Genomic DNA, 15,357 nt, shown 5'->3' with positions numbered 1-15,357 from the left:
CATCCATCCATCCATGCATTCATCCATCTATCCATCCATCCAACCACCTATGCATTCTTCCATCCATGCACCCATCCATCTATGCATTCATCCATTAATCCATCTATCCATCCATCCATCCATCCATCTATGCATTCATCCATCCATCAATACATCCACCCATCTATCTATACATTCATCCATGCATCTATGCATTCATCCATCCATCCACGCATCCATCCATCTATCGATCTATGCATTCTTCCAACCATCCATCCATCCCATTCTACCATCCATCATATTCATCCATATATCTAAACATTCATCCATCCATCTATGCATTCATCCAACCATCCATCTATCCATACATCCATCCATGCATTCATCCATCAATACATCCACCCATCTATCTGTACATTCATCCATGAATCTATGCATACATCCATCTATCCACGCATCCAACCATCTATCTATGCATTCTTCCAACCATCCATCCATCCATCCCATTCTACCATCCATCATATTCATCCATATATCTAAACATTCATCCATCCATCTATGCATTCATCCATCAATACATCCACCCATCTATCTGTACATTCATCCATGAATCTATGCATACATCCATCTATCCACGCATCCAACCATCTATCTATGCATTCTTCCATCCATCCATCATTTTATCCATCCATCCATGCATCCATCCATCCATCCATCCATGCATCAGTCCATATACCATCAATCCATCCATTCATCCATCCATCCATCCATGCATCCATCTATCCATCAGTTCATATACCATCCATCCATCCATCCATTCATCCATCTATTCCTGTATTCTTCCATCAGTCCATATACCATCAATCTATATATCATCCATCCATCCATCCATCCATCCTTCCATGCATTTATCCATCAATACATCCAACTTTCTATCTATTCATACATTCATCCATGCATCTATGCATTCATCCATCCATCCATGCATTCATCCATCTATCCATCCATCCAACCACCTATGCATTCTTCCATCCATGCACCCATCCATCTATGCATTCATCCATTAATCCATCTATCCATCCATCCATCCATCTATGCATTCATCCATGAATCTATGCATACATCCATCTATCCACGCATCCAACCATCTATCTATGCATTCTTTCATCCATCCATCATTTCATCCATCCATCCATGCATCCATCTATCCATCCACCCATCAGTCCATATACATCCATCCATCCATCCATCCATCATTTCATCCATCCATCAGTCCATATACCATCAATTAATCCATCCATCATCCATCTATCTATCCATCCATCCATTCATCTATCTATTCCTGTATTCTTCCGTCAGTCCATATACATCCATCCATCCATCCATCCATCATTTCAATCATCCATCAGTCCATATACCATCAATTAATCCATCCATCCATCCATCTATCTATCCGTCCATCCATCCATTCATCCATCTATTCCTGTATTCTTCCATCAGTCCATATACCATCAATCCATTTATCATCCATCCATCCATCCAATCCATCCATCCATCCATCCATCCATCCATCCATCAATAGATTCATCCATTAATATTTTGCTGCTGATTTAATCTACACTACTTGAGTGTAACACACAGTATTTGGGATTTCAGGATGAGAAGCTCTGATGATCCTCATAATCTCCTTCTTTAAAGTGTAAACACAACCCAGCCAGTCATTCCTCAAAGGTGCATTAAGGTCATCATGATAAAGTCTTTACTGTCCACAAAATCAGTGTTTCTCCTGGTCTGGACACAGTAAAGCAGTGGATCATGTGTGGGCTAAACACAGCCACAGTGATCTCAACTGATCAGGTCATCTGAGCTCGTCTCGAGGTCTTTCAGTAACACTCTGTACCAGGATTACAGTCTAATCCGGGAGAAACCTGCAGCTGAATTCACCTCCTGCTCTGCTTAAGTCAATACATGTAAGGAATGAATGTTTTCCTTCTGTCTGGGCTAACATATTGAGTTATTTTGCAAGCTCAAAACTTTGCATACCAGTGTTTCAGATAATATTATCGAAACTAGAAACTGGTGGTGAGTACTCACTGCTGTGATCATGGTGAAGTTATTCAGGTGGTCACAGGTAAAATAACTTGATATGTACATTATTTATTAACATAATTAATTAAATTATATTTGTAAATAATTTATTAAATAATCGATTTTACTATTTTATTATTATTTTTACTTTTTATAAAAATATAAAATAATAATACAACACTAAATAATCTAATTATTATTATTATTATTACTACTACTATTATTACTATTACTACTACTATTATTATTATTATTACTATTATTACTATTATTACTTTTACTACTACTATAATTTTTATTATTTATTTTTTTATTATTATTACTATTATTATTGTTGTTATTATAATTATTCTTATTATTATAGTTATTATCATTTGTATTATTATTATTGTTGTTATTATAATTAATACTACTACTACTACTACTACTAATAATAATAATAATAATAATAATAATAATAATAATGTCTTTTATTATTATTTAACATTTTAAACAAATATTACCAATGCATATTGTTTTCATTTTATACAATTACATATTAATAAAATTACAAATGAACCACAACATTCAATGATGCAGTTCATAATATTCATAACAAAATATGGCTTTTTAAATAGTAAAATATGCACATTGTTTTGCATTTATACAATTAAAAAAACAACAACTTAAATACACACACACACACACACACACACACACAAACAAACATACACACACACACACACACACACAAACATACACACACACAAACACACACACACACAAAGGTGATTTAAGTGACTTTGAACGTGGCATGGTTGTTGGTGCCAGATCGGCTGGTCTGAGTATTTCGGAAACTGCTGATCTACTGGGATTTTCTCTAGGGTTTACAGAGAATAGTCCGAAAAAGAGAAAATATCCAGTGAGCGGCAGTTCTGTGGGTGCAAATGTCTTGTTGATGTCAGAGGTCAGAGGAGATTCACATTATGGATGTGCAGCCGACAAATCTGCAGCAACTGCATGATCCTATCATGTCAACATGGATTCAATACCAATTCATAGATTCAATACCTTGTTGAATCTATGCCATGACGGATTAAGGCAGTTCTGAAGACAAAAAGGGCTCCAAACCGTTACAAGTACGGTTATTTCAATTTTATTCCAGTGTTGGATTCTATATTACACAATATAAACCAAAGATTTCAAAAAGCATAACTGCTTCACAATTGATAGATTGAACCCTGAGTAACATCAGAAGAAAAATGAGCTCCTCACTGTGTGTAAATGCAGATGAAATAAACAATAATAGCGTATAAGGAAGTCGTCCTGTGGTTGAGTTCACACACAGGCTCAATCTCAGCCAGTTGAGCTCAGCGTACGGCGCTTTCTCCGCTCAGCACGACATCACAGTTATCCCTCCTCAGCGGAAAGCCAAGCATGCAATAGTAAATCCCTGATCCCGTTTAGTTGAGAATAGAGGACTCACCGCCTGCAATGCTCTCCAGACGCACCGGCAGACCAGCCTGAGCCGCAGCCAACAGCTTCAGAGCCGCATAAAACTGACCACAGCCGAAGAAGCCAAGCCGCTTCGCACCGCAGACCTCCATCACCTGTTACACAGAGCCAAAATGGAGACGTCAATGCAAAACAGGGCATAGTAAACAGGGTAAACGTAGTTTAATAAAGCAGATGATGCACTAATTCAATAATACTTCCAGGTTTGCTAACAATTCTTGCAAAAAAAAATGTCTAAAACATTATTATTTAACATGCAAATAAGGCATCATTTATTCATTCATTCATTCATTCATTTTCTTCTCGGCTTAGTGCCTTTATTAATCCGGGGTCGCCACACCGGAATGAACCGCCAACTTATCCAGCAAGTTTTTACGCAGCGGATGCCCTTCCAGCCGCAACCTAAAACTAATTTGCATACAATTCTAGCACAAACATGTCTAAAATGTGGTTTAATTGTGGAAATAAGACATTACTCCATTAAATATGAGGTAATTTGCATACATTCCTATCACAAAAAAGTCTAAAATGTAGGTTATGCAAATGAGGATTTTTTTTTATTAAACATGCACTACTTTGAATACATTTCTTGTACAAAATGTTAAAAATGTAGTTTGTGGAAATGAGGCATTATTTTCTTAAATATGTGCTAATTTGCATTGATTACTTGCACAAAAATTAGCGAAATATAGTTAAATTACACGATTGAACATTATTTTATTAAATATGTGCTAATTTGCATACATTTCTTGCACAAAAATGTCTAAAATGTGATTTAATTGTGGAAATGAGGCTTTATTTAAGTAAATACGAGTTAGTTTGCATACACTTAGAGCACAAAAAAGTCTAAAACATAGTTTAATTATGCAAATGAGGCATTATTTCATTAAATACATGCTAGTCTGCATACAATTCTAGCACAAATAATGTCCAAAATATAGTTTAATTATGCAAATGAGGCATTGTTTTATTAAATATGTGCTAGTTTTGCATACACATTTAGCACAAAAATGTCTCAAATGTAGTTTAATTATGCAAATGAGACAATATTTCATTAAATATGTGCTAGTTTTGCATACACTTTTAGCACAAAATGTCTAAAATTTAGTTTAATTATGCAAATGAGACAATATTTCATTCAATATGTGCTAGTTTTGCATATGCTTTTAGCATAAAAATGTCTAAAATGTAGTTTTATTATGCAAATGAGACATTATTTCATTAAATACATGCTAGTTTGCATACAATTCTAGCACAAATAATGTCCAAAATATAGTTTAATTATGCAAATGAGGCATTGTTTTATTAAATATGTGCTAGTTTTGCATACACTTTTAGCACAAAAATGTTTAAAATGTAGTTTAATTATGCAAATGAGATAATATTTCATTAAATATGTGCTAGTTTTGCATACACTTTTAACACAAAAATGTCTAAAATTTAGTTTAATTATGCAAATAAGACAATATTTCATTAAATATGTGCTAGTTTTGCATACACTTTTAACACAAAAATGTCTAAAATTTAGTTTAATTATGCAAATGAGACAATATTTCATTAAATATGTGCTGGTTTTGCATACACTTTTAGCACAAAAATGTCTAAAATTTAGTTTAATTATGCAAATGAGACAATATTTCATTCAATATGTGCTAGTTTTGCATATACTTTTAGCATAAAAATGTCTAAAATGTAGTTTTATTATGCAAATGAGACATTATTTCATTAAATACATGCTAGTTTGCCTACAATTCTAGCACAAATAATGTCCAAAATATAGTTTAATTATGCAAATGAGGCATTGTTTTATTAAATATGTGCTAGTTTTGCATACACTTTTAGCACAAAAATGTTTAAAATGTAGTTTAATTATGCAAATGAGATAATATTTCATTAAATATGTGCTAGTTTTGCATACACTTCTAGCACAAAAAATTCTCAAATGTAGTTTAATTATGCAAATGAGGCTTTATTTCATTAAATGTGCACTAATTTCAAAACAATTCTTGCCCATAAGTGTCTAAAATGTAGTTTATTTATGCAAATACGGCGTCATTCCAATAAATATGCACCTATTGGAATATAATAGCACAAAAATGTAGGAAAAACAGACACTACAGAAGTCAATGGCTTCCAACATTCTTCAAAATATCTTCTTTTGTGCTCAACAGAAGAAGCTTAGCAAATGATGACCAATTTTTCCATTTTAGATGAACTGTGCCTTTAAATCCACACCACACGTTTATTTAAATGAATTAAACGACAAGTCTTAATTAATGTGAAGCGTAATCTGCGGCTTCGATCTTAATTGGTGAAATTGCTAACATGAGAAAATTAAAAGACAGTTAAATCCACATTACTGGCTCTAAAGTGTAAAGAATAAGAGATAAAGTGCTCTCTGAAGGGCCTGAATTTCACTTTTATCTGCGCTTCTGTAATTGAAAACTGCCACTGTAATGAGAGCCGCGAGCGCAGATAAGAAACCACACGTCCTGCAGGAAGTGTCCGACTACAAACTTTTAGATTAGTTACACAATTCACACACCAATGTTGAAATGATCTGAGGCTACACTCAGAAAACTGCCTGAAAACCTGACTTACATAACCAGGAAACACGCTTCAGCCTACATTTTTTTAGGAATTCCAGGCGGGGAGCGGCTTCCATCTGGCCACTATACCATACAGGCCTGATTGGTGGATTGCTGCACAGATGGTTGTCCTTCTGTAAGGTTCTCCTCTCTCCACGAAAGAACTCAGACAGAGTGACCATTGGATTATTGATCACCTCTCTGACTGATAAGGCACTTCTTCCCCCGATAACTCATGCAACGATTGGCTGACGGCACAGCAGCATAATGACATCATCTGACTAATATTCATCTATCCAAGTGAGCAAAATTACATGAAATTAGCAGTAAACGGTTTGTTAAATATGATGCGCAAATTACTTTCCACATTTGTTGTGAGCTGCAGGCTTTACACTTTCATGTGTCGAGAGTATTCTAATCATGTATTTCTATGCATTTAGTTCTACATTTAGAGAAGATTTTCTTTATTATAGTAGCCTAGGCCTACTCAAGTTTTTTTTTTTAATTGGCGTAAGGAATAACTGTATCAATTATTTTTGCGGCAAAAAAGCTTTTTATATCGGTAAAGGTGTCTGCAACTTTTGCGTAGCATCAAATCACCGGCATATTATCGGTCAAAACATGTGCATGACTGCATGAATTATTATTCTTTTTTAAAAGATTTAAATATTGTGCATGTACGCATTTGTATCTAAAAAGCTCATATCAATAAATTTTCTCTTTGAACTACCAGATGTCTTACTTTTATTTCGGAGTGCAGATTGCATACGTTTTATTAATATGTATTTTTTTAACTTATTTTACTTTTACTTATACAGTATATATATATATATATATATATATATATATATATATATATATATATATATATATATATATATATATATATATATATAGTTTAAAAATGTATATTTACTATTTTCCCAAGTGTATATAACTACTACTGTAAGAAAACATCAGCATTTGGTACATATTATCAGTATTATCTTAGCTTGAAATGACCCGATCTAATCCTGTTTATACAAATAACCCTGCTCCCGACCAGGTTTGAGCCACTGGAACTGTTGCTATGACAACAACTCTTAGATGTGTTTTGAAGAACTAAACGATTCTGGATCGTGTCAAATCGTCAATATCCAAATCCAGCTAACTGAGTAATCCACCTACAAAAAACGGACCCCTGGTCCTAGTCTGTTCACTGACTCACCGTTTTGGTTTGTTTGTTTCTTCACTTTGTTTCATGTTATGTTTATGTTTTTAAATTCATGTTCAAACATTGTTTGATTCACTTTTGTTTATTTGTTTTGTATTTTGTTTTTTGTTTTTTCGTCTCTGTTGGACTTTTGTACCTGGCCTCTCCCATTATATTTTATAAAAACTTAAATTGCTGCACTTTTATCTTGTATTTTTGTAAGCCCATCTTGACAGCTGGTCTACAGACAGTTCCTTTGTCTTCATGCTTGGTTTGTGCTTTGACATGCACTGTCAACCCTGGGAGCTTATATAGACAGGTGTATGCCTTTTCAGATCCTGTCCAATCAACTGAATTGACCACAGGTGAACTCTAATTAGACTGCTGAAACATCTCAAGAATGATCAGTGGAAACAGAAAATACATGAGCTCAATTTAGAAAGGCTGTGAAGGCTGTGAATACTGATGTGCATGTGATTTTTCAGCTTTTTTATTTTTAATAAATTTGCAACAATTTCAAGAAATCTTTTTTCTACATTGTCATTTTGGGGTATTGTGTGTAAAATGTTGAAGACATAGTTTAAAATAGAGTTTAATCCATTTTGGAATAAGGCTGTAACATAAAAATGTGGGAAAAGTGAAGCTATGAATACTTTCCAGATGCACTGTACATGGGATGTTCCTGCTCTTGAACATGTTTTGATTGGTAACTGTTTTAATGATATTTTACTTGACTTTCTTTTCATGAATAATCACTTTTTCTTTTATTTTTAAACCAAAAATCATCTTTACTGTTTATATTGAAGTAAAATGATGGCCTAATAAACAGCAACAAATCAACTGCAAACTTACAGCATCTTTGGATAAACTGCTGCTTTAACAAATGAATCATAACAAATACTGTAAATACAAACTCTGAACCCTAAGGGTAAGTATATACTTAAGTGGCTGTATTATTATCCTTTAGTATATGAGCCATAAACCAGTGTTTCCGACAACACTACAGGACTACAGGTTATTGTTATAATCACTCCGAGCTGCTGAAATCCATCCTTCCGTTCAGAAATAATCAACAGAGTTAAGCTGTGGGGTTCAATGCAAACGTCTTCTGAAACACAGGAAAAGATCTGTGTGCTTTAAATAGCAGCACATTGTGTTGTGTGCATTTAAATATAACAAAAGCCTCCGCTGGAGAAAAACAGCTCACGATAAACCGGCTTCCTCACTGAATGAAGACAAACTTCAAGCTGTAGGAATAGCACAAGAGAAAAAAATGTATAATATGCTTAATAATTTGTAAATATGCAAGCAAGCAAGGTCATCCTTGTTGCTGAGCGTTTGCAAACATTACACAAAGAACTGCTCAAACATTGACTCAGGGTTCCTGTTGGACTGGGTTTGATGGGATTATTAAGCGTTTGGATCATTACCCAGCGCGGCTGTCAGTTTCAGACTAATATCACTGAGTGAGAAATCAGGTGTTCTTGATATCAACCACAGCAGATCATGGGTGGGTTTCTATATATATATATATATATATATATATATATATATATATATATATATATATATATATATATATATATATATATATATATATATTACATACATACATACATACATATATATATATATACACACACACACAAACACACACACACACACATATATATATATATATATATATATATATATATATTACATACATACATACATACATACATATATATATATACACACACACACAAACACACACACACACATATATATATATATATATATATATATATATATATATATATTAGCGCCGTCAAAATTAATGCGTTAACGCATGCGATTAATTTTAACTAATTAACGCGTTTAAAAAATTAACGCAATTAACGCAGTTCAGGTTTTTTTTTACTTCCTGTTGTGGTGGACGTGTGTTCAACATGCAAGAAATGTGGATAAGACCAAGGAAGCACTTTTTGGAGGCAAGTTTCAGTATAAAACAATTAGTCGCATCAGGTTATCCAGAGTTTCATGCAACTTCTTGTGTTTTATTTTTAACTTTCGACTTCTGTTGTAAGTTGATACCGCATGGCGAACAGAAAGAAAATCCTCTGCATTTCGTGACTCGGTGTTCCTTTAAGGTTATAAAATCACTGCTTAGGCTACATGGTAGACTTTTAATACGAGTATAATCTTAATCATATTAAAATCTGAGTATTGGTGTCTTATGTAAATGTACTCAGAAAGTCTCTGGTGAAGTCGCGAGCTGTCAAAGACAGGGCATTACTCTGCCTTTCAGCATGAGCCCTCCATGTTTAGCGTGTTTCCTCGTTAAACACAACGAAAGCGTATGCTTCGCGTTGTTGTGTCAGAATTCTTGTGAAATACAGTAATACTTTAGGACAGTTAGTTTAAGCAAATTTGATGAACGCGATCATGCGTGTTGAATCTGAAGGGAGTCGCTCCTGCGCGTTGTGGGTGTGTCTGTGTGTGTGTCTGTGTGTGTGTCAGGCTCGTTGAGGGGTGTCAGGGGTGGAGTGAGCGACGTATCTGAGAAGGGGTGTGTGCGCGCGAGATGTACCTGAAGGACGGCAGGGGTGAGCTGTGCGCGACATACCTGAAGAGGAGGGATGCGGGGGAGAGGGGTGTGCAATGTATATAACGATCGTTTTGCAAGAGATTATCATTCATTTGCGGGCATTCGGGAGTCTCTGTGCATTTGCGGGATACTCCTAGTCTTAGCAACTGGATGAATGTAAAGGAGGATTAAGCAAAATTGTTTCTACTCAATAATTAATGTTCTCAACTCACAGCAATAAAACTTTACAATGAGGGCAACTGTTTGTATTCAATAGTTTATTACTATAATTTTTCATTTTCCATATCTGCAATTCCTGTATTTTGCCACTTTTTTGCAGTCCACTTAGAATCCAACATGGAAATCAATGTTTTCTTTATTGGCATTGATTGTTTTGAAATTCAAATGTCATTAACATGCCTGTGTTTGATTTTTTTTAATAAATATGGCTGTCAAGCCACGATCTTGATGGTTTATTGTGGTTATGTTGTTTACATGAAAAAATCTGTGTTACAAGTTAAACAAAAATTCTATTAAACAATTATATTTTGAATTGAAATAGTTTTTGTCTTGCGTTTACATTACTTTTACATTTGAATAGCCAAATTACAAGTTTCAGTATTTTAAATGCGATTAATCGCGATTAATTTTTTTAAAAAGGTGCGATTAATTAGTTTTTTTTTATCGCGTGACAGCACTATATATATATATATATATATATATATATATATATATATATATATATATATATATATATATATATATATATAAACAATGCAAGTTTATGTGATGTCCTTGGTAGTATATGAAAACCAAAGTGTGTGTGAGTAGATTTAATCACATGACCACAGTATTACTCAAGCCTGACCTGTATTCTCCTGATCCTCACAAAGCACAGATAATCTTATTCTGTAAATGTGCATTTGGGGGTGAGGATAATAAAGTAGGTTAGAAACCCTCTTTATGTTGGCCTATGGGATGCTGGAATATAAGAGGTGGATGGAGCTGGTTCCTCAGACAAACGAAACACCGTTGTTTACTCTTATTTAGGACATTTATCTGCCATGATTGTTTTATCAATAACTGCAATTAAAACAATAACTTTCACACAAAACACATTTACAATGAAATTATATTTCCAACCATGTCCAAAGATTTTTATCTTAATTGTTTAATGAATTATCTATTAACGGATAAACAAAAAAATAAACAAAACTCACAATAATATTATTGATAATAATGACAATAATAATAATAATATTAATAATAACAATAATAATAATAATAAAATTTAGTAATAATAATAATAATAATAATAAATACATAAATAAATAAAATAATAAATATTGTAATAATAATATTATTAAAATTATAATAATAAATCTTGTAATAATAATGATAATAAATAATATAATAATAATAATAAAAATAATAATAATAATAATATTAAAAATATTGTAATAATAATAATAATAATAATAAATAAACAAATAATAAAATAATAAATTTTGTACAAATGATATTATAATAAAATAATAATAATAATAATTATAATAATAATAATAATAAAGTAAATAATAAGTCTTGTAATAAAATAATAAATAATAAATCGTGTAATAATAATAATAATAATAATAATAATAATAATAATAAACCTTGCAATATTAATAACATTATTATTAAAATAATATTAATAATAATTAATACATCTTGTAATAATAATAATGATAACAATAATAAATAATAAATCTTGTAAAAAATATTAATAATCATAATAACATTATAATAATATTAATATTAATAATAATAATAACTAATAATAATGATAATAATAATAAATACTTCATGTAATAATAAAAATATTAATAAATAAATCTTGAAATAGTAATAATAATATTATGAATTATTGGCTGGGTTAGTTGGTATTACTCTGCAGAGATGACATGTTCTCCCTATAAAATATATGCTGGATAAGTTAGCGGTTCATTCCGCTGTGGCGACCTCTGATTAATAAAGGGACTACGCCGAAAAGAATATAAATAAATAAATAATAATAATAATAATAAGGTGAAGTACTGGTGGTTGTGGTGGTGGGGGGGGGGGTGTGTGGTAACAAGGTGGTGGGTGGTAAGAAGGGGGGTGTTTAGGGTAAAGAGCCAGTAAGGGGAGTTTGTCCAATGCTAAGTCAATGGGTTTTCGAGTCTCTATGTTTTAAATGAAATTTTCTTTACCATTGTAGGTCAATAGGCACATTTGGGGCACTCTTGCACCACATGGCTTAAACTTACACCCCAGTTTAATATATTGATTTACACAGCTTGGCATCCTCTTCAATTGTGGTAGCTCACATGTTTCTAAGAATTTCTCTTTCAAAGTTACAATGCGTCAAAGTTTTGTCCAATGTTAAGTCAATGAGAGATTTCCGGGTCAGTTTCTGGAAAACTGGAAGCCAGATCAGTTCAAAAAGATATAGCAACTTGAGTCAGACTAGTCTAAAGATCTGGCTGAAGTTTTCTGGTCATAGCAATAAAGCCTTAAGAGGAGGAGTTGGTCAATTTTTTCCCATAGTAAATTCCTAATAATTTAAGAAAAAAAATATTAACATTTAACATAAATAATATGTAAAGAGTATTATTACTATGACCACATTCAATGATTCAAATGTATTTAAAAGATTAATTTTTCAAACATTTTATAAACGCATTAAGTGACTAAACAACAACAATAAAATACAAATGCCAGAAGGTCATCTCCCACTTCAATTGTCCAGTATGGAAGCACTTTTACAAACTTCTAAATAAATACTTCCATAATATACCCCAGCAAAGCTCCCAAATACACCAAACCATTGATTAAACAAACCCGTAAAGACAGGAAGCTGCATTAATTCCAGCACCGGATCAAACTCAGATCATGTACCTTCTGTTTCCTCCATCTGGGGCTGAGAGGAGATTTCACAGCGACTGAACACTAATGTGCAAACGCCAAAACAGTTTTTATCCCCCCGCCAACAGACATCACTTCACATGACACACCCGTTAAATGATTATTTTTACCGCCAGATAACGTTTATTGTGTTAGCGTGTTGAATAAAGCACCAGTGTGTGTCAGCCCAGCAACAGACACCGAGCAGTGGCATTCAGAATTGAATAAAAAATGAAAAAAAGCTTTTAAAAGTGCCTTATTGGGCTATTTTTAATGTTTGAAGTCTCCTACAATAGCTTTACCTCCATCCAAGGTCAAAAACACATCCAGCTAGTACACTACCTGACAAAAGTCTTGTCATCTATCCAAGTTTTAGGAACAACAAAAGACAGAAGTGGCTTATATGAGTGGCTTGAATATAGATTGCGCTTATTTTACCACAATAAAATATGACCATGCCTTGAATATTAATGATTTCATTAGGACAGTAAAGTCTGACTTTGCTTAGACAAAAGTCTTGTCACTTAACAGAAATAATGTCCAGTATAGAATATAAAGTAATGCTGCAGAGGAAACAGAATGAATATCGTGTCTGACTCCATCATGAGCTTGGAGGACTGCATCCATACATCTCTGCAATGACTCAAATCACTGATTAATAAAGTCATCTGGAATGGCAAAGAAAGTGTTTACAAGACTCCCAGAGATTTTTAGATTCATCTTTGATGCCTCCTCCTTCATCTTACCCCAATGCTCAATAATGTTCATGTCTGGTGTCTGGGTTGGCCAATCCTGGAGCACCTTGACCCTCAGGAGCTTTGATGTGGAGGCTGAAGTATGAGAAGGAGCGCTATCCTGCTGAAGAATTTGCCCTCTCCTGTGGTTTGTAATGTAATGGGCAGCACAAATGTCTTGATACCCCAGGCTGTTGATGTTGCCATCCACTCTTCAGATCTCTCGCACGCCCCCATACTGAATGTAACCCCAAACCATGATTTTTCCTTCACCAAACTTGACTGATTTCTGTGACAATCTTGGGTCCATGCTGGTTCCAATAGGTCTTCTGCTACTTTTCCAAATGATCAACTAATCTCAAGTTATTATTTGTTAATCTTACAACTGGGATTGACGACAAGACTTTTTTCAGGTAGTGTAGAATACATTTCCGGTGTTACCAGTTTGCTCAGTAACTCGCTACGTATGCCAATGGACTTCAGATGTGAAGCGGAGTGGACCACAAAAACAGGATTCAAGTCCGGAGAAGAATGGTTACAGAAACCAGGTAAAACAAAACAAAACAGAAATGCGGAGCCCCTGCGGATAGAACCACCATGCGCGCATCACTAACTAGTATGCAATTTACTGAGTCAAAATTTAATGAATTTTTCCTTAAAACAAGCTAAATAATCTGGCAGTGGGGTAAGCAAAATAATTATTTCAAAGCAAAAACAAGAATATTTTGCTTACCCTTTTGGCTGATTTTTGATTTTTCTGAAAACAAGACTATTAAGGATGCAACAATATTGTAAATACCGTCATACCGCAATAGTAATTTTTTTCAATATTACCGTAGGCGCATGACTCAATAAAACTATATTTCTGATAAAAAGCTCGCTTAGGCGAATGAAGCGAACGGGAGGTAGCGGGAACTACAGTTCCCATCAGCCCAGGCGTGGCCATCATCCTTTGCGGTCTGTTGTCGCTACAGATCTAGTAATGCGGAAATGGAGTGTGCTGCTAGTAGCGGGGAAGAAAAAGAGCTGGAAATGATCGAACCTAAAGCGGGTTTTAAATCGGATGTGTGGAAGCATTTCGGTTTCTTTCTAAAAAGATACGACAAGGAGAAAAGGTGACAGACAAAGACAAAAACAGTATGCAGGCACTGCCAGACTGTGGTGAAACATAAGTTGGGGAATACGACTAAAAACAGTCATGGGGACTGCAGAACACAGCACACTGTTCAGATTGATGCAGACATTGACTTGTATCGCAAAGAGACCTCTATCTCACTTATGGCTTGTCCTCTCAAGTGGTGGAAAGACAATGCACAATGTTACCCACTGCTGTCAACCTGGGCTGAATCATATCTCTCTGTCCCAGAAACCTCAGTCCCAAATAAGAGGGTTTTTTTCTGTTGCAGGGGACAAGCCCAGAGATCCCAGCTTTTACCAGATTATAGTTATATGATAATTTTCCTTAAAACCCATCTCTATCTAAGTGAGTGAGTGTGTGATTAAACGTTGAATGTGATGAGTTTTCAACAATACTAAATTGAAACTTTATTTTTTTTATATGGTTTAATAGTTTTTTGTTATTAAAATTGATAAATTGAAGTTCCTGTTTCGAAACTTACAGATAGATGGCTAATGTGTATGTCATCGATATGTTCAGCGCTAAGGTAAATAAACACTTTTGGCACTTTTGTCGAGTCTTTTCATTAGTTTTGTTTTTCCTGTAAATTATTCAATAAATACCGTACCGTGCCATTCATACCGAGGTATTATCGTACCGTGAAATTCTGA

At 33.8% G+C, this 15,357-nt stretch overlaps 1 protein-coding gene and 1 long non-coding RNA gene across 17 annotated transcripts in view; one reads left to right on the top strand and one right to left on the bottom strand.

The window, feature by feature from the left end:
* Nucleotides 1-15,357, bottom strand: part of reps2 (RALBP1 associated Eps domain containing 2) — a 96,660-nt gene that overhangs the window by 63,757 nt on the left and 17,546 nt on the right. For all 16 annotated transcript variants that reach the window (XR_015523963.1, XR_015523969.1, XR_015523975.1 and 13 more), the window contains exon 2: nucleotides 3,533-3,656. Coding sequence is in view for 2 of the 16 variants with exons in the window: in XM_087307762.1 (XP_087163888.1) it covers nucleotides 3,533-3,656 (124 nt within the window). In the remaining 14 variants the exon portion in view is untranslated. The remainder of the gene's footprint in view (nucleotides 1-3,532; nucleotides 3,657-15,357) is intronic.
* On the top strand, nucleotides 3,868-6,881 carry LOC147838279 (uncharacterized). Its single transcript, XR_015524204.1, has 3 exons — nucleotides 3,868-4,796; nucleotides 4,882-4,964; nucleotides 5,218-6,881. It is a non-coding gene; the product is annotated as an uncharacterized LOC147838279 (long non-coding RNA).

Source organism: Danio rerio, chromosome 23 (assembly GCF_052040795.2).
Source record: "Danio rerio strain M-AB ecotype USA chromosome 23, GRCz13ab, whole genome shotgun sequence".
Classification (NCBI taxonomy): Eukaryota; Metazoa; Chordata; class Actinopteri; order Cypriniformes; family Danionidae; genus Danio; species Danio rerio.
This window is presented reverse-complemented; position numbering and strand designations above follow the sequence as displayed.